The 19,797-nt window shown below is 41.0% G+C and overlaps 2 protein-coding genes across 3 annotated transcripts in view; one reads left to right on the forward strand and one right to left on the reverse strand.

The window, feature by feature from the left end:
• Window positions 1–94: 94 nt before the first annotated feature.
• On the forward strand, window positions 95–2,002 carry coa3a (cytochrome C oxidase assembly factor 3a). The gene is made up of 2 exons (XM_007571668.2): window positions 95–359; window positions 1,162–2,002. The coding sequence occupies exons 1-2, from the start codon at window positions 164–166 to the stop codon at window positions 1,263–1,265; spliced, it is 300 nt and encodes a 99-aa protein (XP_007571730.1). The 5' UTR covers window positions 95–163; the 3' UTR covers window positions 1,266–2,002.
• Window positions 2,003–2,957: 955 nt separating this feature from the next.
• The window catches only part of wnk4a (WNK lysine deficient protein kinase 4a), a 48,203-nt gene continuing 31,363 nt past the window's right edge, over window positions 2,958–19,797 (reverse strand). The window contains exons 9-21 of one of the 2 annotated variants that reach the window (XM_007571679.2): window positions 19,280–19,449; window positions 18,551–18,624; window positions 15,682–15,817; window positions 14,696–14,812; window positions 12,380–12,553; window positions 10,955–11,009; window positions 10,579–10,710; window positions 7,796–8,616; window positions 7,365–7,452; window positions 4,544–5,150; window positions 4,009–4,214; window positions 3,828–3,922; window positions 2,958–3,745 (exon numbers count right to left, since the gene is read on the reverse strand). In XM_007571679.2, coding sequence (XP_007571741.1) covers window positions 3,743–3,745; window positions 3,828–3,922; window positions 4,009–4,214; window positions 4,544–5,150; window positions 7,365–7,452; window positions 7,796–8,616; window positions 10,579–10,710; window positions 10,955–11,009; window positions 12,380–12,553; window positions 14,696–14,812; window positions 15,682–15,817; window positions 18,551–18,624; window positions 19,280–19,449 — 2,678 coding nt within the window. In that variant the 3' untranslated portion in view covers window positions 2,958–3,742. The remainder of the gene's footprint in view (window positions 3,746–3,827; window positions 3,923–4,008; window positions 4,215–4,543; window positions 5,151–7,364; window positions 7,453–7,795; window positions 8,617–10,578; window positions 10,711–10,954; window positions 11,010–12,379; window positions 12,554–14,695; window positions 14,813–15,681; window positions 15,818–18,550; window positions 18,625–19,279; window positions 19,450–19,797) is intronic. The other variant, XM_007571688.2, reaches the window with a different exon arrangement.

Here is a 19,797-nt window from a genome sequence, read left to right on the forward strand (position 1 = left end):
GATTTGCCACCCACCAATGAAAAGGAAGAGGAAAAAAGATCTGACAATCATGTGCTGAGGCAGTATGCATTTACGTTACATCGTCAAGTTCCGTAGTAGCAGATGGTTTGAAGCTCGGTAGCGTCGTCTGGAACCACCCCCTGACGCTCCACTGACCGTAGACATGGCTGAAAAGAAACCTCCAAAGTCTGACTCTCCGTTCGCCACCAGAATATACCCGGCCAAAGAGAATCTTTCCCGGGATCAGATGCATTTCATCAAGCAGGCGGAGCTGGAACAGTGGAAAAAGAAAACATCAAAACTCCGAACGCGGAACGTTGCGACGGGACTCGCAATAGGAGCGCTCGTGCTGGGTATCTGTATCCTTTACGTCAACTGCAAGGTGAACTACGTAACGTTAGCTTAGCATGCTAGTGTTACTTTTACTGTGTACAAAATACAAAGTAAATAAATAGCTCTAAAACTCACTGAATTTTAGTACTAATTAATACATTAACTATAGTCTTTAAATTTACTAGAGGAACTGTTCCATTTACTACGAAGATTTCATGATTTACTTGCATCTAACTTTGTAGTGTAGTATTATAACTCACTGTGCATTGAAATGTTTTCATTAGCATAATATAGACAAGTTAAAAATTCCTTAAATTAACATTTAGCAGACAATGTTAATTTCGCTCTATCAATCTTTCCTTTTATTGTGAAAGAAGAAAATCGCCCCCACATCCGCATGCTTCCAATAATTGCTCCTCAAGCAGAACTCTGCTAGAGGAGCAATTATTTCCTCTCAGAAGTTAGTTTAGTTTAAGGATAAATAGGGCTGAACAAAAAGAAAAAAACACAATCTTGAGATCTTTGTAAAAAAAAAAGTGTCCTTTTCCTTCCACTTTTTTTGCATTAATCTATCATATAAAATCCCACTGAAACATATTGGAATTTAACGTTTGAACATAAAAAAAAATATGGAAAAGTTCAATAAATTCTTTTACATACCGCTGTATTTCAGAATGATGGTGAATGTCTAAGAACTTTTTTATTATAAACGTCTGTTTATGCTTTTGTCCTCATATGTTATACTAAGTAGACCTTTTGATTCATTCGTCACATTTTTTTCCCCTTCTTCTTTCAAACATTTGCCTTGACCCATCGCTCTTAAATCAGATGGCTACACGTTTTATTCAGTCTCCCAGGAGCGGATCATGGATGAAATCGATGAGGAGGCCAAGCGTGCCAGACTGAAGGGACCGAAGACTGGAGCCAATTGAGGCAAACCAGGCTGCCAGCCTCTTTATGGACCGTGTTCTTTGTCCTGCTCTTAATAAGGAGAGGACGGACAATGCCACTGAGTAATATTCCATACATGGCTGTGTTTTGTTTTTTGTTTTTTTTATTTGAGACAGAGCAGGACTTTGCTTTGTTTTGATAATAGGGATTTAAGGGGTGGTTGTTTTACTTCAATCATTGATTTGTCTTGAGCTTCATTAGGCTTCAATCAGTGCAACAGGCTATAATCCACTGACCTCTACATGGCCTTTCAGTTTTCTGTGGAAGGTCTTGATGGTATTTCTGCCTAACTCTTCCATTTCTAATCATGCAATTGCACCATGTTTGAGAAACATAACAGAAGCTATGAACATTTTATACTACAGTGGCCGTGGATGGAAATAAATACTACTACACTGGTAAAAAAGACACACGAATCAGCTTGATAAAATGTTATTTATGTTGATAAAATGTGTTTGTACTATATAAATCTAATGTGTTGAATTCAAAACAATATATCTTTAAAAGTTGTTCGTGTTGTTGTATGTCGGAGTAAAAAAGACAAGAGCCGAAGTATTTACAATTACTTTTATTTTGTTCAAAATTTATGTATATATGCAATCTGATCTAGAATAAAAATATAAAGTAAGACATTGTAAGAGAAAGGCACAGATTGAGCTTGGCAGGACAGCAGCTTCAGTGAGCAATATGATTATGTATTTACATTCAACATCTTTAATGCAGTTCATTAGTTTTGTCTGACAGAAAATCCTGTGTGCAAGGCAACAGCTAGAGATTCACAGCTTGGACTCTTGAACACAGTCTGAATCGAAGCAGGACAGATGGACAACTGAGTTTTTAAACCACAAACATGTTGTTGGACTGACTGAGAATGACATTTGAATCTGCTAAAGTGCACAAGGTGCTTGATCTATAAAATAATACACAAACAAGTGCCTCTCAAATTAGAATATAATCTAAAAGTTATTTAGCATTTCAGTTGAAAAGACAAATTCAGATTCATTGCACATAGTGTGGTATGGGTCATTTTTTTTTTTTTTTTTTTTTTTTTTGGAAGATTTTGCTATGCACTGCATAATGAAGCATAAGACGACAATTTGACCGTTGTCCTGCAGACAGTCGGAGATGCCCATTACAATGTAGGTAAGCCACAAATGATCAATAGCTAAAAAAAGCTGCTGGTCATACTGCTGTATCCAAACATATTTATGCAAAGCAAAACATTTGTGGCAGGAACAAATGTGAAGCAATGGCGATTCAGTAATTCATGCAAATGGAGCCCAACAAAGCTTTGCACATATAAACCTTAGCAAGCTGAGATTTCAATTTTCACATTTTGAAGTCTTTCTTTTTTCAATGAAACTTTTTCAGAAAACCTGAATTTTGGGGTTTCGCTAGCTACATTCACTCTCTGTGTAATGAGTCTACCTTAAAGGAGCTAAGCCTTTTTGAACTGAATTATTAAAATAAATCGAGTTCAGTTACATTTTTAATTTACACTGATGCACCTGCATGTTTCTTTTTGCTCCAGAAGGATTCATGGTACCAGAAATATTTTAGTTTACTTTTATTTTAAATATTTAAATATGTCAGTTTACTTTTGAAACTGTAAACATGATCTATATTAAATGCACTCAGCTATATACAAATGTACAGTCAACAGGAAAGCCAGTAGTTTTGAAACAATTTAACCCAGCTAGAGAATCCCTAACATAATGTGCTTTCTGCATCAACTTTCTCACTTGACAGTACCTTAGTGAGAAAAATCTTGCAAAACAGAAACATTAAAATGTCACATTTTTGTCCCATCTTATCCCACCAGAATGCAGACATTAAATTAGTTGTCTTAACGGTACCAATTTGAATAAATCAGAATATGATACAGGTAGATTCTTCGTATTAGTTCAAGGAAGCAAGGAAGGAAGTAACTGCCGCTCTTCTGAATGAGAATATATTCACTGTTCATTCAGCAGAGGATGCGAGTTCATTACAAAGTACAGCAAGTGTGTCAGCCTCACAGTGGCTCCTGTTGCTGTTATTATGAACAGCATCAAGTCAGACAAGCAGGAAAACATCAATTTCATTCTGGGTCAGCTTCATGGTAGACGCCACGCCTTCTGCAGCACACGGCACCATCGCTTGACTGCGTCGTTGCATTATCAGGGAGAATAATCAGCAGAGAACTATGGCAGATTTACGTTTGTACCGTCGGAGTGAACGCGAACCAGACTGGTCAACACTCTTGAGAGCTGGATTGTCCCGTATCGGCTCCAGCCTCGTCAGTAACGGCTTCTGTACAAGTGAGGTAAATGAGCAGCCGGCTGAGCCACATGATCACTGACAGAGAGGCGCAGATAGTTTGGATGGTGCACCAGTGAAAGGATTGAAGGATTTTGACCTCTTGCGGTCACACTTCAGATGAGGTAGTCCGGATATTTAGAGTTCTTGGCCCAGGTTCTTACTGGAAACAGGAAATGAAAACAAAACGGTGACGAGGGCAGCGAGGACTCAGGTGAAGTTTAGTTGACGCTCATCTCACTTACCATTCTACTGATGTCGGTGGCAAAAGTGACGCCTTTACCGGGTTTGTCCTGCGAGCCGCTGCTGCTGCCTCCGAGAGAGTTTCTCCTGATGATGCCTGGTTAGAAAGTGGTTCTCAATAAATACACATAGAGAGTAAGTTGTCATATATACAGCATAAGGAAAACAAAAGTCATTTCTTACCTTGGAGAGGCAGGATGTCCACACGCTGCAGGCTGTTCCTGCGCGATGAGGGAAAGCCATTCCCTTTGGAAAGGCGGCGCTGCCGGCTGCACAGCATGGCTGCAGGAGAGACGATGCCCGGCGGAGGAACCTTCCCCATCCTCGCATACAGTTCCTCGATCTCTCTCTTCTGTTCGGCCTCCAAAGCTTGAACCTCTGATAGGTGTCTGTAAATGACAAAAAAAAAAAAGTACAATGTGAATAAATTGCCTTGCCTTAAGCTGAATGAACGATTTTTCTCATGCCATGTAACCCATCTCTACGCTGAACGCAGCCAAAGTTGAGCAAAAAAAGAAGCTTATCCTCAGAAAGTACATCTAAAAAGAGCAAGTTAGTGTTTAAGTGTCTCTGGAAAAAGTCCCTTGAAGAGACCAAAAAAAAAAAAAAACTTTTATTTCTAAGCATAAAAGTTCATATTTTTTTCTTAAGATTGTTTAACTACTATGTCGTTTGAGTTGCATTTTCAGTGTCTGTGCAGAGACGAAACATCACTTGCTTTTCTCTGAGTTCCTGAAGTTCCTCCATCATCTCCTCGTCCTCGCTGTCCGAGTCGTCGCTGCTCAGATAGGGGGCGCTGCGGTTATAAGTCGTCAACCACAGGTTGTGAAGGGCGTTGCTGTACTGGGGACTCCCCGCTGCTCCGTCCCACAGCCTCCCCTCCATCTCGGCGGCCGTCACAGAGAGGCCGCTGTCCGCAGAGGTCCCCATCAGACTGAGACTGCAAGTCCTCCTCCGACCCCTCTTCCTCACCCTCGATCGCTCCCCTAAGATCCCGCCGTCTTCCTCCTCATCTTCTTCATCGTCTCCGTTATGATGCTGATGTTGCGGCTGGCTCACGGCCCATCCCGCCGGTCTGTCCACCTTCTGGGGGACCCCCGTGGGGCCTCTGTGGGGATGAGGCTGAGGAGGGGACATGGTGAGGGAGGTGTTGAGACTGGTTTCAGAACCCCCCACCTCCTCTGTGCTGCTCTCTGACTGGGTGTTGTTGTTGTTGTTGTTTTTGGCTGGCTGTGGTGCAGCGGCCACTGGGACAGGGGGGTCCAAAATGTCAACACTGGGCGTCACCTGGAATCTTCCAACCGTCACAGGTGCTGACTTCACTTCTGTGATGGTAAAAGACAAAAAAAAGGAGGCATGTTTCCAAATGATAATGTGCTCTACACAGAATTTAACTTCTACAAAGTTAGTTGAATCACACTTACTAAGAATCTGTGAGCATTTAAATACTAAAAATATCATTGGAAAATATTATTAACATGTTGTGCACAAATCACAAAACAAGACAATGCTGAAGTCGATTATTAATTCAAAGATTTGTAAAAGGCCTATCTCAGTGACCTCACGGCATCTGAACCAAGTTAGATCAGCTCCATTATGAAATTTGTAACAGACTTCTCAAATCTACACCAGATTATTTTTCACTAAGCTACTTTTGAGAAGGAGAATGAGTAGAAAAATTGAAGTCGCCACATGTGCAAAGCGGGCAGCCATGAAGTTGATTCAACTAAATACTGACTCTGAGATGATTCCAAGTTAGAGCAGTTTTTCCTCTCCCCAGGTAGAGCCGCTCGTTCCGTTGTCTAATGTAGAGGGTTTTTTTTTTCCTTATAGAAAGTACTTCTGACTTAGCGATTCAGTGTTTAGTTGTTTATGTTGATGAAACCATCAGTTTTTTCTTCACTAAAAAAAGTGTCCCTGATGCCGTGCTTCAGTTAAACAACTCAGTCTGACGGTGCTTTGGTAGTGAATAAATAAACTGAATTTGAATGTAATGAATCTGACTATCATTAGATTGCATTAGAATGAATAGGAGTTGAGCGAATTGAATTTGCACTAAACAATGAAGTTCTACAAAAATGTTGGCGATGTAAACAAAAAGATTCTGAAAGATCTGCACAATGAGCCACAAAAAGCCTCACTGATCATGAAGTGATGAGAGTTTGTTGGATAAATATCCACTCGTTTCTAAACTTAAGTGCTTTAACGGCAGGCAGCTAGACTTGTGATTGCCTTTTGAATGCTTTCTTTTACTTCTCACGTCAAGGTCTTCAAAGTAACTTGATTAAAGTTTCAGTTTCAGAATTACCTGTTATCTCTGCACAAACTACTTCACACTGCATAGAAAACATGAACATCCTTAAACTGCATAAATAGCATGGACAAGGTATATAAACGTGTAATTAAATGGGACTGATTTGATGATTTTTACGATTCAATCCAAAAAAAAACAACAAAAAAAGCGATCAGCATAATCAGTTCACACTTTTCTTTCAAATTATTTATTCCAAAAATAATTACTTGGTTAAAGACAACTAACTGGGTCAAGGATGGACTGACAATCTGACCGGCATCTGCTGCGTTCCTTGTTGTTCAAGGAAGGAAGGAACAGCAAGGAACACGATCTGAGAACAGCCGGATTTAAATTGAGCACAGATGGACTTTGTTTTCTGACTCAATGGCTTTTGAAAGCAACAACATCAATCCTAGTTTGTGGCTGTAATGTGACATAATGTGAGAAAGATTAAGGGCTGCGATTAATCTTTAAGCCAAAAATATCAGTATGAAACAGCCAACATAAAAACCTGACCGGGTGATGTTTATCAAAAGCTAAAAAATCAATTTAACGCTTCTTTCTTTCTCTCTCTCTTTTGCAGTAAGTTGTCACCCATTAAAACAATTTGTGCTCACATCTGCACACCATTAGAGACTTTGAAGTTCTGCAGTGCTGCAGTTTGCCCACTGTGGGTCCTTCTTACAGTAAACACACAAAGTGCCTGTATTTGTAGCCTGTAAAACAGAGGGGCTCTGTTGACTGTGGGATTCTGGGGAGGGTATAAATACTGACAGGTGTAGACGTGGGAGGAGAGGCCCGAACGAGCTAAGCTGCTGACTGATTGGTCACCGCCAGTGGGTAGGGCAGCCATTACACCTACGTCTGAGTTCACATCGAATGGAACATTGCATCCAGACTCCCAGTTACGCAACAGCCCCTAATAACGTCCACAGAGAGACACAAAAGGGACTGAAAAGAGCAGGAGAGTGTCTATTAAAGACATGTCAGTCTTTTTATTATTATTTTTTTTAACCAACTCCATGATGTGTTAAATAAAAATGCAAGAAAGCTTGTAAATGTCTCAAGTTGGATTTTGGCATTTATTTGTTTGGTTTATTTGAGGTGTAAACATAAAGATAGTACACGGACTTCATGTTCCAGGTCTCCGAGCCTTTAGTGAAAAAAAAAAACAAACAACTATTTCAGGTGTTTATGATGCAGAGATCTGTTTTAGCAACACGGGAGCATACACAGAAGCTCTTACCACATTCAGTGGAAGACGTTTTCAGTTCTGGGTTGCTGGTCCTGGCTGCAGATCCAACAGGGTGCAGCTGATTGCTGAAGGAGGAGACCTGATGAAGCATAAACACAGCCGACTGAAACAAATTGCAACAACAAACCAAATTGGGGGGGAAAAAAAACAAACAAACAATCAAAGTAAAATATTTAATTTCTTTGCTGAATGTGTTAAAATTAAAATTTTGGAAAATATAAAGTACCTCTCCCAAACTTGGTACCTGGTGTCAATTCAGTTCGAGTATCATCAGAAAAATGTTCATTATTTTGGTGAGAGCTAGACTGACAGGAGATCCTGTGGTAGCTCCCAGATTTTTTCCTCCCCAAACTTCAAAATATTGAAAAGAGTCTCCCTAATCCTATATGTTTCTAAAATAAAAGAAATTCATTGAAACTCACAGTGTTCTCTGGGCTCACTGGTGGTGATGGGGAAGCCTCCGATGAAGACTTTGACATGGATACTTCTGTTCCAGTTTGAAGCTGGGGTGAAATTTGCGCCAAGTATGGTGCCATATTACTATCCTCCTTGTGTGGAACGGGTGAACTGGTTGGTCGGACCTGCTGCTGGGGCTCCAGGGTGGCCAGCGGAGGAGTGGACGGCATGGAAGGTGGAGACACGGGATGCTGCCACTGTGGATGATTGTTCTGGTAAAACCCGAGTCCGTCCATCTGAGGCGCCTGCTCCGGACTGTGATAGACGTTCTGAGCTGGGACGCCCGCTGGCGGTGGAGTCTGGTAATGGTGCGGGTAGACGGATGGGTAGCCTGACGGAGGAGCGATGGGACTTTGCAGGTGGGGGTGGAAGCCCGGATACGAGGGCATCACCTGGGTGGGCAGGTTTTGAGGGGGGATGAATGACTGAGCCATACTCATGGCCATGGAGATGACGTTAGCTAAAGAGAATAACGGCTGAGAGTGGGCGGGCCACATGTTGGGAGGCTGCGGTGCGGGTGGGGACATGGTAACACTTTCCACTGTGGGACTCGGGGTCTCATTCACTGGACTGGGTGAGCTGGGTGTTGGCGAGGGAACAGAGGGAAAGGTAGGGTTACTGGCTACCCGAGTAAGGGGAGGATGCAGCCCCGCTGGCTTCGGAGAACCTGGAGATCCTGGATATGGGAAGGGAAAATGAGTTTGGCCCATGTAGGGTAAATGGTAGTGCTGCTGGTGGGACAGGAGAGATGAAGGTCTTTGGTGCTGATGACAATGAAGAGGGGATCCTAAAGGAGGAAACAACAGTTATAAACGTAGCCATGTAAACTCATCTTAGGTTTAAGACTAGTCTTTAATATTTACAGATTTCCAAGTAGTATGCAGAAGGACCCGGTTAACCCAGTATTAGAGCAAGGGAAGCTGGACGATGTAATTAGCAAGTGAAATGGTTACAGTTCAATTACAATGCTGTTGCATGCAGACCATGTAATAATTATATTATGCTGAGTGAATGTACATTTTTTATTTTACAAAAATACATTTTAGCATTGAATGAATCCCAATCAATTTTGGAGAATTTAACATAACAAGAACAATGGAAAAAAAAAAAAAAAAAAAAAAAAAAAACAGAATATGGGAAGTAATAGAGCTACAGAGGCCCTGGGTTTAACCAGCTTATTGAAGGCATACGGTGCTGTTTTTCCACACTAGATTACTATGCTTTATCATCGACTCTGGGTATTTGTACCTCGGTTGTTTTAATGTTGAAGGTTGTTTGCTACAGTTTATATTTAGAGTAACTGTATTAATTCACTGTGTAGGAAAATCCCTTCATTTTCTAGAGCTTGAAAACTATTTAATCTAATCAAGTTTATGCTGGATTTTCTTAGAAAATTAGATTATCCTTTGTTGTCAAAAGTTAAGAGAAGCTATTTCTATAATGTGTTCCTTGAAGACTATTCTCCTCCATTAGTGTCATTCGGCGTCACTCTGTGCTCTTTAACAACAGCTCCACGTTCCATTACATATTCTCGTCTGTTCCCTGTAACAATAATCAGTAGGCTCCCTGTGTTTTTCAGTCATCGTCAAATATAGTGTTGTTTCCACTGTTAGTATGAATTCGTTGAAAAAAAAAAAAAAAAGAAGTAGGATTAATATGTTTAAGTTGTGCATCAAAGTGGTTTGAAGAGTCGTGGTGGAGCACTTTATTAGTAAAGAACAGTTCTTTCGTGTTATGGCGCATAAATCTTTCGTGTATTAAAGTGAGGGTTTCCATGCTGAACAAAGACGTTTTGTTTAAAGCTCCATCTGAATGTAATTGCATTTGTAAGCCAGAACATTTGCACACAATACTTGCGTGGCTGCGCGAGGATTTTGTATCACCAGAGCAAGTGAAGCTTTCACGTTTCAGCAGTTTAAATGGAAAACGTGCGTGTGTGTGTGAGTGCATGTGTGTATGGGCATACACAACTTATTGGGTTTGATTAAAGAAGTCAGGATCTCTAAATCATTCCCTGAGGAATGGTTTAGGATGTCTCAACAATGGGAGCACAGTTATAAACCACAGCTCCACTCGGCGATGATGCAAACCAGCCTCTACTTTTTCCATGCTGACGGAAACGCGAGTTAGGCAACACTGTAAATGGTGGCGGGCAGCCATGAAGCATTGCGAAAGCTGCCATGCAAGTGGACATCCAGCAGGAGAAGGACACAGGACAGGAAGAGATGAGGACGTTCTGATACTAGAGAGCCAAATGCAGCATGTGTGTTATTAGAACAACTTCAAATGTCTCTGCTGCTGCGAGTTTTACGAAGGACTTGGAGGCCCAAGAGAGAAAATTCTTGGAAATTCGGCCCGAGTTTGTGCTGGCAAAGAGATGTGGCTGACTATCACAACACAGCAGAGACCTCATGCTTTACAGCGACAGCATTCACAGCTCCCTGAAAGCCAGAAGGCTCCCTTCAGGTGAGGTAATTACCCAAGAGGCCCCGCTGCAAGGCGGACACAGACTGAGGCTTTGAGGTGCAGTGATGGCGGATGGCGCCATGTGGATTTCTGAACAATGCTAAGAAAGGGGTGGAAGGTGAGAGGTTGTAGGGGGTTTGGGGACGGGGGGTGTGCTTGTGAGTTGGGTGAACTGAGCTGTGACTTATTCGCTGCCAGAAGACCATTACGATTTTTCAGCAACAGTAAACAATGCTGGGTCTCTTCAGGTGGGAACCGGAGGGAGGACCGCGGGGCTGTTTACCTGGGGTGTTGTGGAAAGACTGTGAGCGTACAAGAGGTCGCCCAGGTGAAGTAATATCTGAACTCAGGACATCGCCATTAGGACAAGGGGGGGAGCCAGGCGCTCCTACACTGGGGTTAGCCATACTGTAGTCTACAACAAGACACACACACACATGCATGAGAAGACTTTGAGTCACACAAAACTACGGACACACACACACATATACACAAGATGATCATGCACGGTACAAAAAAAAAAAAAAGATGCAGGAGGTTAATAGGACAGCACATTTAATGGGTCTCAGAGGTTTTAAATCAGAATTTTAAGAGCAGAAGATGAGTTGTTAATTTCCTCTTTAGTGGTGCATTTAGTTATTAAAACACAGGAGACTTACCGGGGAGAGAGGAAGATGAGTGTGTTCGAGGCATAAAGTGACTGTGCAGATTAGGCTGTAAAAAAAAAAAAAAAAATCACAAACGATAAAAATCAGTCAGTCAGGAAGCATTTTATTGCAACACATTAACACTTCATTGTTGAGTAAGCATAAGGGGTAGAAGTAGAAAGTCGACCATCGTTCCTGGGTGCATTCAAAAGAATAGAATATCAATAAAAAAGTGTTTAGAAACCAATTTCAAAAAAAGATCTTCATAGAGAGTGTTTTTATTACACAAAATGTCACAGATTTGTCCATCTGGGACTAAACGGACACAGGAAATGGATGAGTGTTCAAGTTTTTATTTTTCTTTCCACAGCCAGCAATACAACACAAGCAGAAAACTTCAAATATCTAATTTCTATAAGATGATGCACCTCTATCTACGTTTAAGATGTTTTCCCCCCGTTTTCGGTGTCAATAAGAAGTTATCATATCGTCACGCTGACATTGACTTTAAACTGTTTAGGAAGGTTGTGGCAGCCAGACAAGCACAGCTTTCCAGGGATTTAAGATCTATTTAAAGCATATAATAATAGAATTTAAAAATAGTGACCTACCTAAGAATGAGCTAAGAATAAAACAGTCTACAGACAGGTGGTCCTGCAGACTGGCTTTCAGTTAATAGATTATTAAAGTATAATAATCTATACTTTATTTTTCCTCTAATGCATCACACATCTACAAGACTTTTCGCATTTATGTTTGGAGTAAAATATGGCACTAAAGGATCATATCTCTTCTGTGTCTCTTATCTAACAGGAAAGGAAAGATGTTTACTCCTCTTTATCCTTTTGCTTGAAGTTACCAGCATATTTTGTTTTTTTGTGCTCCACAAAGTGGAACAGAACCCAACAGAATGAGCACTTCTTTCCCTTAAATGGACAAAACCATATCTGATAAGGCATTAGGTCATAGCTTTGGGATGGCACTGCCCCAAAGAAGAGTTTCTTTTTTACAGTTTCACAGAAGCTTCATTCACCAGGGATTAATACGTCGGAACATAAATTATTTTACCCACTTCGAGTTGGCAGGTACATTGGAAAGCTTCTTAAGAGCTGGAAAGAGTCGGTGCTTGTGGGAGCAAAAAAAGCGTGAGATGGAAGTGGGTTTTTTTTTTTTTCTTTTTGTCAACCAGAAATCACATGGTTTTACATCACCAGTGCTTTTAGTAACATAATGTTCCAAATGGAAGCTGCACCATCAACAGCTTCACTGACACTTAATCTTCCGTCTTAAAAACTGTTTAAATCCAGCACTGCCTTTAACTTTTTACTCATTGCATTTAACAGCTCTGCCCAACACAGACACAACGTGATGTAATTTACAAGAGTTAAAGGGTTAGTATGACTTTGTTTAGCAGTTTCTGGATAGATGGCTGCTAACCTGTGAAGAAGACAATGAGGTAGCCACACCACTGGAAGCCAGCTGGGCGAGGCGATGTCCGCTGTTGTGAACCGACGGGTCTTTGGACATCAGAGCCTCGGCCCGTTTGATGATGTCCCCCATTCGGTGGATAAAGCCCTCCTTCTCAGACGGAAGGATGAATTCACTTCGAATCTAGAAGGCAACGGGAAAAGTCACATTATTCAAAGTTATTGCTTCTTTACTAGCCGATTCTCACACCTTCTAGGTTTAAATATACAGTTTTAAAGTTATACAGCAAAGGTGCAAATAAATACTAAGAAATTGCCAGGTATTATTGGCATGTTCCCGTCTAACAGGAAAGCACAGACATCAGAAAAATGATCTGTCAGCATAGAACGCATCTGGAAAATGCAAAAAAGCAAACAAAATAACTTTATTTTTAATGATCTAAGCTCAAGGTGAAGACTTTGCCCTTGCATGTGCATTGGTGCTTGGGTAACTTGCAACAGATGCTGTACATCATAAATGGTCTCCACTTGTATAGCACCTTTCTAATAAGCTGGATTTGCAAAGTGTTTGAATTGTGTTTCTCGGTCACAAAATTACAGATAGGTGCCTCTGGAAGTATTTTGGGGGTTTACTTTCTTGTCCAAAGATGCAAAACATATGGAGGGGCAATGAACTAAGCCATTAGAGGGGAACTCGTTTTACAGCCAGAGGCAAGGCTCCTGCAAGCTCATATGAACAGGATCATTATGGGGTCTCAGTTTTACATCAAACAAACTTTTTTTACGCCAACTTTTCTGACTTGGCTTTTGGGTGGTGGAGAAACAAACCGGTTCTATTACAGAGCAAGCTAAAAGCTGGAAACTATTTGACAGAAAAGCCCTAACTGTGTAGTTTATCATCTGTTTTATTACTAAGCCAAAAGAGACAAGAGCGCTGCTATATTTTTAGGTACCCTGAGTGTCACCTTTTCTTGTAGCGCGTTATGTGGTAGTACCATTCACCCAATAAAATTGCAGGAGAGCTCAATAATTAACGGATGAAAAAAAAAAGCTTGCATTATGATTATAAACATCTTGGTAGTATGAATAATGTACACACAGATACCGTAACAATATGTTTTGTAAAATATTGTGCATTTTTGATTCAGTTTATTTAGTTTTAGCTTTATTGTTCTAACCTGAGCATTTATTTATGTAACATTTGACAACAGAAGAGATGTTGTATTACTTACAATGAGGCATGCCTATTTAAGTAAAATTAAAGATTAACCATATGAATGTCTTTATTTACTTTGCTTGATTGCAAAGCTTGAAAACAGGCATCTACCAAAAAAATTGCCTAAGGCTTATTATCTTAACTTAGACATCTAATGTAAAATCTAAGCTGTACCATTTTACGCTTTACTTAAAGCTGCTGTTTTAGTGTGTGATTTTTTTGTTTTTATTATTATAATTTTTTTATTTTTTATTTTTGACAGCATGGCACATTTCAGCTCATTTAGGGCTCAGTGCTGAGAACCACAGGGCTGTTTGTGATGCCAGATTTCCCCTGCTGTGCTCAGACACAGTAAACAAAAGCCCACTGTATTTTAGAGTCAGGGAGGCGGCAAACTGAGTGAGCGAAGTGTGCTGCTGTAAAACACCGGTCCATCGCGCCATGTTCACAGACAAATCTCCTGCATGTACACGGCCTCTTCACCTCCAAGCATCTGGTAAACTCAAAAACGTTAACAGGGACGGAGGGAACTGCTTACTGACATTACGTGATGCCCTGATAAAATGACGCAATGTCAGCCAATCGGTTCTCAACTTTGACAGGGTGAACTGGGTGTGTTTGCAGACGAGGTAAAGTGACTGTAAAGCTGTCCTGAAAAATGTATTTCTGCATTTCTTGATGAGCCGATAAAGGTTTAAGACAGCTTTTAATCCTTTGACGTCTGTATACTTTCTGTGTCCTGTCTCTAAATGTGATATTGATTTAATCTACCTAAAAATTGCTCATGTCATGAACCCTGAGGCGAACAGAAGCTGCTGTCAGTCTAAAATCTGTCCACAATCAAAAATAACACATTTTTCTCTTGGCTTTATCTTTCTCCAGCCAACAAAAGTTTAATAAATTAGTCTTGATTTTACAAAGCTAATTGTAAAATCAATTACCTTTGATTTTCCAATTAGCTGAAAATTCTCAGTGTTGAAACTTTTCAATGCTCATCCCCTCAGGAGTTGCGGGTCAAAGCAGAAAAACTTACTGTCACTATTGACTATTCCTGATGAATATGAAATAGTAATTTACAGCTTTAAGGACAGGCTTCGGTTTGTGACTCACCATGACAGCGGCGATGTCTTCTGGGTTATCTCCGTCCAGATCAAACTTGAAGGTCACCATCTTGTCATTGTGTGTCTGAAGCTGACACTCGACAACCCGGTCCACTTTATCAGAGAGCTGCAGAGACAGAGGGAATCAACAGTAATGGTGTTAAACGCTGAGAGACAAATACAGAGGAAAATATTCTTGTTTAACTGCAGAAAGACGAGTCTGGTGTTTCATTAGTTAGTCGACATTTTCCATTTTCTAAGCATTTCATTTTCCCCGACTCAATTTTTATTTTTCAAATTTCCTTTAGTTTCCAAACTGTATCTGTCTATATTTTGTTTGCCACTTGAACTTTTTTCCAGATGGAGTCCCTTTCTACTAAGTGAGAGTAAAAGCATAGGTGCCCTCGTTTAGCCAGCTGACCGGCAGAGCACAGGAACAGGAGGGGGAAGAAGAGACGGCAACAAAAAAAACTCAGGCAAATCCACCTATTTTTCTGGCATCATATTAAAAAAGGACTTTAAACTGTAGGAACAGTCAATTTATCTGCAGGTTATTACAGTCAGTAAGTAAAAAAGAAATAGAAACAATGTACTTGAGTTGTTTCTTTGCATCCAGATTAAACCCCCCCCCCAAAAAAAACATCTAAAAGGCCAAACCCAGACCACATAGCAACCCCATGTTACAATGTATACCCTCTGACCGACTGTATGTGCGTGTTGTTGCATGTGAATCTAGACTCGGCCAAGACATGGTCGTTAAAATGATCACAGAGTGTTCTGGAGAGAACAATAATGTGTGGTCGTCAGAAGGGGGAAAACAAAGAGCAAAGACGCTGATCTGAAGTCAAATAAACAGCGTGGAGTCGGACCACAAGCTCAAAAAAAGAAACGCATAATGAAATAATTCAGTCAAAGTTGATTTGCTAGCTAATCTTGTGAGGGGGAGAATAAAAGTGCCTGTTTGAAGGTGAAGACAATCCATTTAATCCACTGTACCCCTGTGATGCGAAGCCGCGAGCGCGCCCTCCGCCTGAACAGCTTCGCGGTCGTTCGCCTCGCAGCCGTTTTCTCGCTCTTCTCAGACAGGCCTTCGTAGCCATCGCTCAAGCCCGACGTTACATCGGAAGCGTAGCTGCAAAAACATAAAAAGATAGCAAAAAAAAACAAACAAATATTGGTGTTGACTCTTTGTTTGAAAAGCAAACATCCCCAGAAGCCCAAATGTCACCTCGAATTTAAAGGTAGTCAGCACAAAGCGGACTATAAAAATCGTTATTGACAGCTGTCATCGACAAGTGAAGTGTAACATTCAGCGTCCCTAATTATAAACAGCGCTCCTGAGTGTCACATAAAGCATAATGTGTTGCATCTGTTTATGCCCTGGGTGTTTATAGTCAAATCAATGCAAGTTTGAACTGTTTCTTCAAAGTCTACAGGAAACTGTCGAACGTCTGACGGAAGCAGCACACTTCCACGTATTCACGCCATGAGTAAGTTTTGGAAGTTTCAGATGGCTGGTAAATAGTTTCAGCTAATTGCATCTCCTGGGTCTTTTTGGATCATTGCGGTTACAAGCTCCCCTCCGTCCACCTCCCGGACGCAAGCTGCAACCATTTAACATTGCCTACTGCTTGGCAGCCTTCGCCTGCCTCTGTTTAAATGCTCTCTACCTCACGGTGGACTTCAGCTTAAAGGGAAACCTGTTGTCACCTCCTGAGAATAAGCCAAACAAAGCAAGAGTGAACTTATGTGGTGATGCTGCAAACAATTGTCCTGTTTCTGATCAGAGGTGATCAGGACCTGTGTGGGAGGAAGAGCCGGGACTGTGTTTGCTATTCTCACTAGAACATGGTGGTGATGTTAAAAAAAATCGACACTGTAAGTCGTTTCATTTGAAGACAGAGTCAGATTGCCTCTGGATATTATTACTCTCGATACACTTCTGCGTGAAAAGACCTCAGCCGCACCCGTCCCTTTCAAAAGGCTAAGAAGACTTTCTTGTTTTTATTAAGTAATAGTTATCAAGATCCTCTGGAGGTGTTTTTGTTTTTCTCTTGACATAATCTTCTCTTTGACAGAAACAAGAATGAGGCCTTGTTTTTGCTTTTTTTTTTTTTAAAGGCAAAGATATGTGAATTATTATATATATGTGAATTCAAGCTGAATGTTGAACCACTGTCGTGTCATGTTTTGAAATGATACCACACCTCGAAATTATCTCTTCCTATTTCTTTTTTTGCACAATCTCTCTACACTGTCATAGGTCCCACTCTTTACGTTTACCCACAGGTTCTCCATAGAACCTCAGAGTTTTATGGTGCTTGCAGATGGAATAAATGAACAGAATCCGCTAAACTTTGATTAAATATTAATAAAATTAACACCGACTCCTCCTTGAGCCATTGTTTTAGGGAAAAAGCTTAAATGGTTTGAAGTGGCGATGGTCTGACAAAAAAGTACAAACAGTTTTTGTCCCCAGGAGTATATCACTATGTTTGAAAGAAACAAATTGTTGTTACAGTTTTTGTGTGTGTGTGTGTGTGTGTGTGTGTGTGTGTGTGTGTGGCTACTGCTCCTTTAGATCTGGTCACAGGAGTCCAGCTCTCTCTTGAAAGCGAAGTAACATACATGTCTATGTCGCTGAATTCCCTCTAAAATCTGGTCAGTTCATCGAACATTTACAAACTCCGTGGTGACATTGTTTAGCTTTTAAACTGTAACTGCTGTGAAACAATCTTATTTGCAAAATGGTTTCACATCAGCCATTTTGGAGGGTTTGTCCACGTGCATGTCCAGTTTAAGATTGAGCCACTGAATCTTATCCAGACTTAAATCTGGACCATGACTTTGCCAGACCTTTAATTAGTTACTTATTTTTTATTTTTTAGCTATTCTTGTTCCTTTCTTATAGGTGACTCATAAACAAAAACATGACTTTTTTTTTTTCTCACCTAGTTTTGAATTTCAAGCCACAGATTTAAATCTGGACCGTTACCTGGCCACACCTGGCCGTAAGGGTGACATAAAAAAAAACGACAGCAGAAAATCGACAGAAACTGTCAAATAAAAGGTTCCAAAAAAATTTATTTCAGGGTTGTGTTGTTGAATTGCGCATATAAATTAAATTAAAGTTACTAAAATGATGACTCAAACAACAACTACAATTGCAGCTGCACAATATTGAGAAAGTATGAGTGACTGTCACTATGGTGATATCAATGTAATTAAGTCACATTTTTTAGGATTGCTTCCTTTCTCATCATTGTGAGGTTCCCACTGCTTGCCGTGCTTTTCCTACAAAATGAACAGAGGAAATAGTTCATCAAGTTGTCAATTTTGATTGTAAAATTGCAAATAGTGCGATGACATGCGCAACTAATATTTTGCATCTCTAACCACAATGTTAATCAAATATAAAGATAGATAAAAAGCACTTTATCTTCGCAGTGCAACAACAATAACTACCAAATAGAAGACGTTTAACCCACGCGATTTCCAAGACGTACCTACAAGAACATGATTTTCCTCGTCCTCTCCCAGTCGTCACGCTGAGAGCAAAGCCTCTCCCCACTAACACCCACCAACTTGAAAAGTCAGCTCTGCACAACATCTGAGACACAGTCGAACAGAAAGCTGCGAGGGTCCACCGTGCCTCGCTACAACAAAAACACAGAGCAGCCCGCGATTGCCCCAGGCCTGTTGTTTCAGCCCCACAGATGTGGAGCAAGGAGGGGGAGTTACATTTCCTAAAATACAAAGCTAATTTTTCAGGTCTCTAATGTAAATATTAAAGATAGAGCAGGGGCTCTATTGTGCAATATGATAAGGATCAGACAGCAGAAGGAGGACAGATGAGAAACTTTACCTGTCCACAGGAGAGTTGAACCCACTCGGAGGACCTGAGCTGCCATGTTCTGTGCTGCTGCAGACTGCAATGCTCTGTAAAAACAAATAAAAACTGGTTTAGCTTTATACAAAGACGGCAGCTTGGGGAACTCTTTGCTCCAGATTTTTGGTTTATATTAACCCAATTAGCTATTTAAACATTGGTGTTGATATGTAGCTAAATAGTAAACCGATGAACCACAATCAGTGCTGAGAGAAAACCAAGCACAACATGGCGGCACCGGAGGAACTGCACATATGAACACAGCTCAGGAGAAACGGTTGACAAGAACACTGTTAATTTTGTTTCCACAAAACAGGCTTTTATGGTAAAATTCCAGGAAGAATGCCACTAATAAAGGAAAACTATGAGAAACTCGCCACATGTCATTTAAGGGACACAACAGCCAAAGCCCAAACCTAAAATCCAATCAAGAATGTGTCACAACCCCGAAACCTGATGTTCGAAGATGCTCAAAGTGCAAGATGAAAGTTTTGCACTATCTTCCTGTCGAAATAACTGCAGAGCAGTGACTTTTTCCTACATCATATTGTCCATGCAAGTGTGTGTCAGCTTTGGTTGCAACAGGTGCAGACTATCATCCCAAAAGAAATGAGGTTTTGTAAAGACGTGTGTTCTGCCACCCTCCACCCCCCCACTCTTCGAGCATTCCACTTTGACAACAAGCTCTTTGCTGAGGCAGCTCACCGAGGGGAAGCGAAGTGCTGGAATGGCGAGGCCGTTTACAGCGGGGGTGTCGGCGCGCGTGGTCAGAGGGGTCGAGGGGGTCGGAGGGGTCGCAGGCCCGTTGAAGCCGCCGGCCTCCAGCGGATCCTGAAGGCCAGAGGAACTCAGGTCGCCGTCCGTTTCACAGTCAGCTGTTTCAACAAAGCAAAAAATATAAATAAACAATATTAGATTGTAACCAGCTGTGACCTGAAAAGAAATGACTTGTACTGTACCGTTCAACCTAATTTGTGCATGCAAACATGCAACTGATGACCCTCAAAGTGCAATACGCCATGCACGCAAACTCATAGAAATGGGCTGGTCCGCTTAGATCAGATCAGATTAACTTAAGATTAACTGTACTAGAGGTTGTTGACACTGAATTTTTTTTGGGTTTTTTTGTAACTACAGCAAAGACCTCGCGCACACCATGAGATAAGACCTACAGGGGTTGAATAATTCAGTTATCTACAGTGTCACATTTTTGTGTTTTGGTC

This window comes from Poecilia formosa, unplaced genomic scaffold (assembly GCF_000485575.1).
Source record: "Poecilia formosa unplaced genomic scaffold, Poecilia_formosa-5.1.2 Scaffold7, whole genome shotgun sequence".
NCBI classification, from domain to species: domain Eukaryota; kingdom Metazoa; phylum Chordata; class Actinopteri; order Cyprinodontiformes; family Poeciliidae; genus Poecilia; species Poecilia formosa.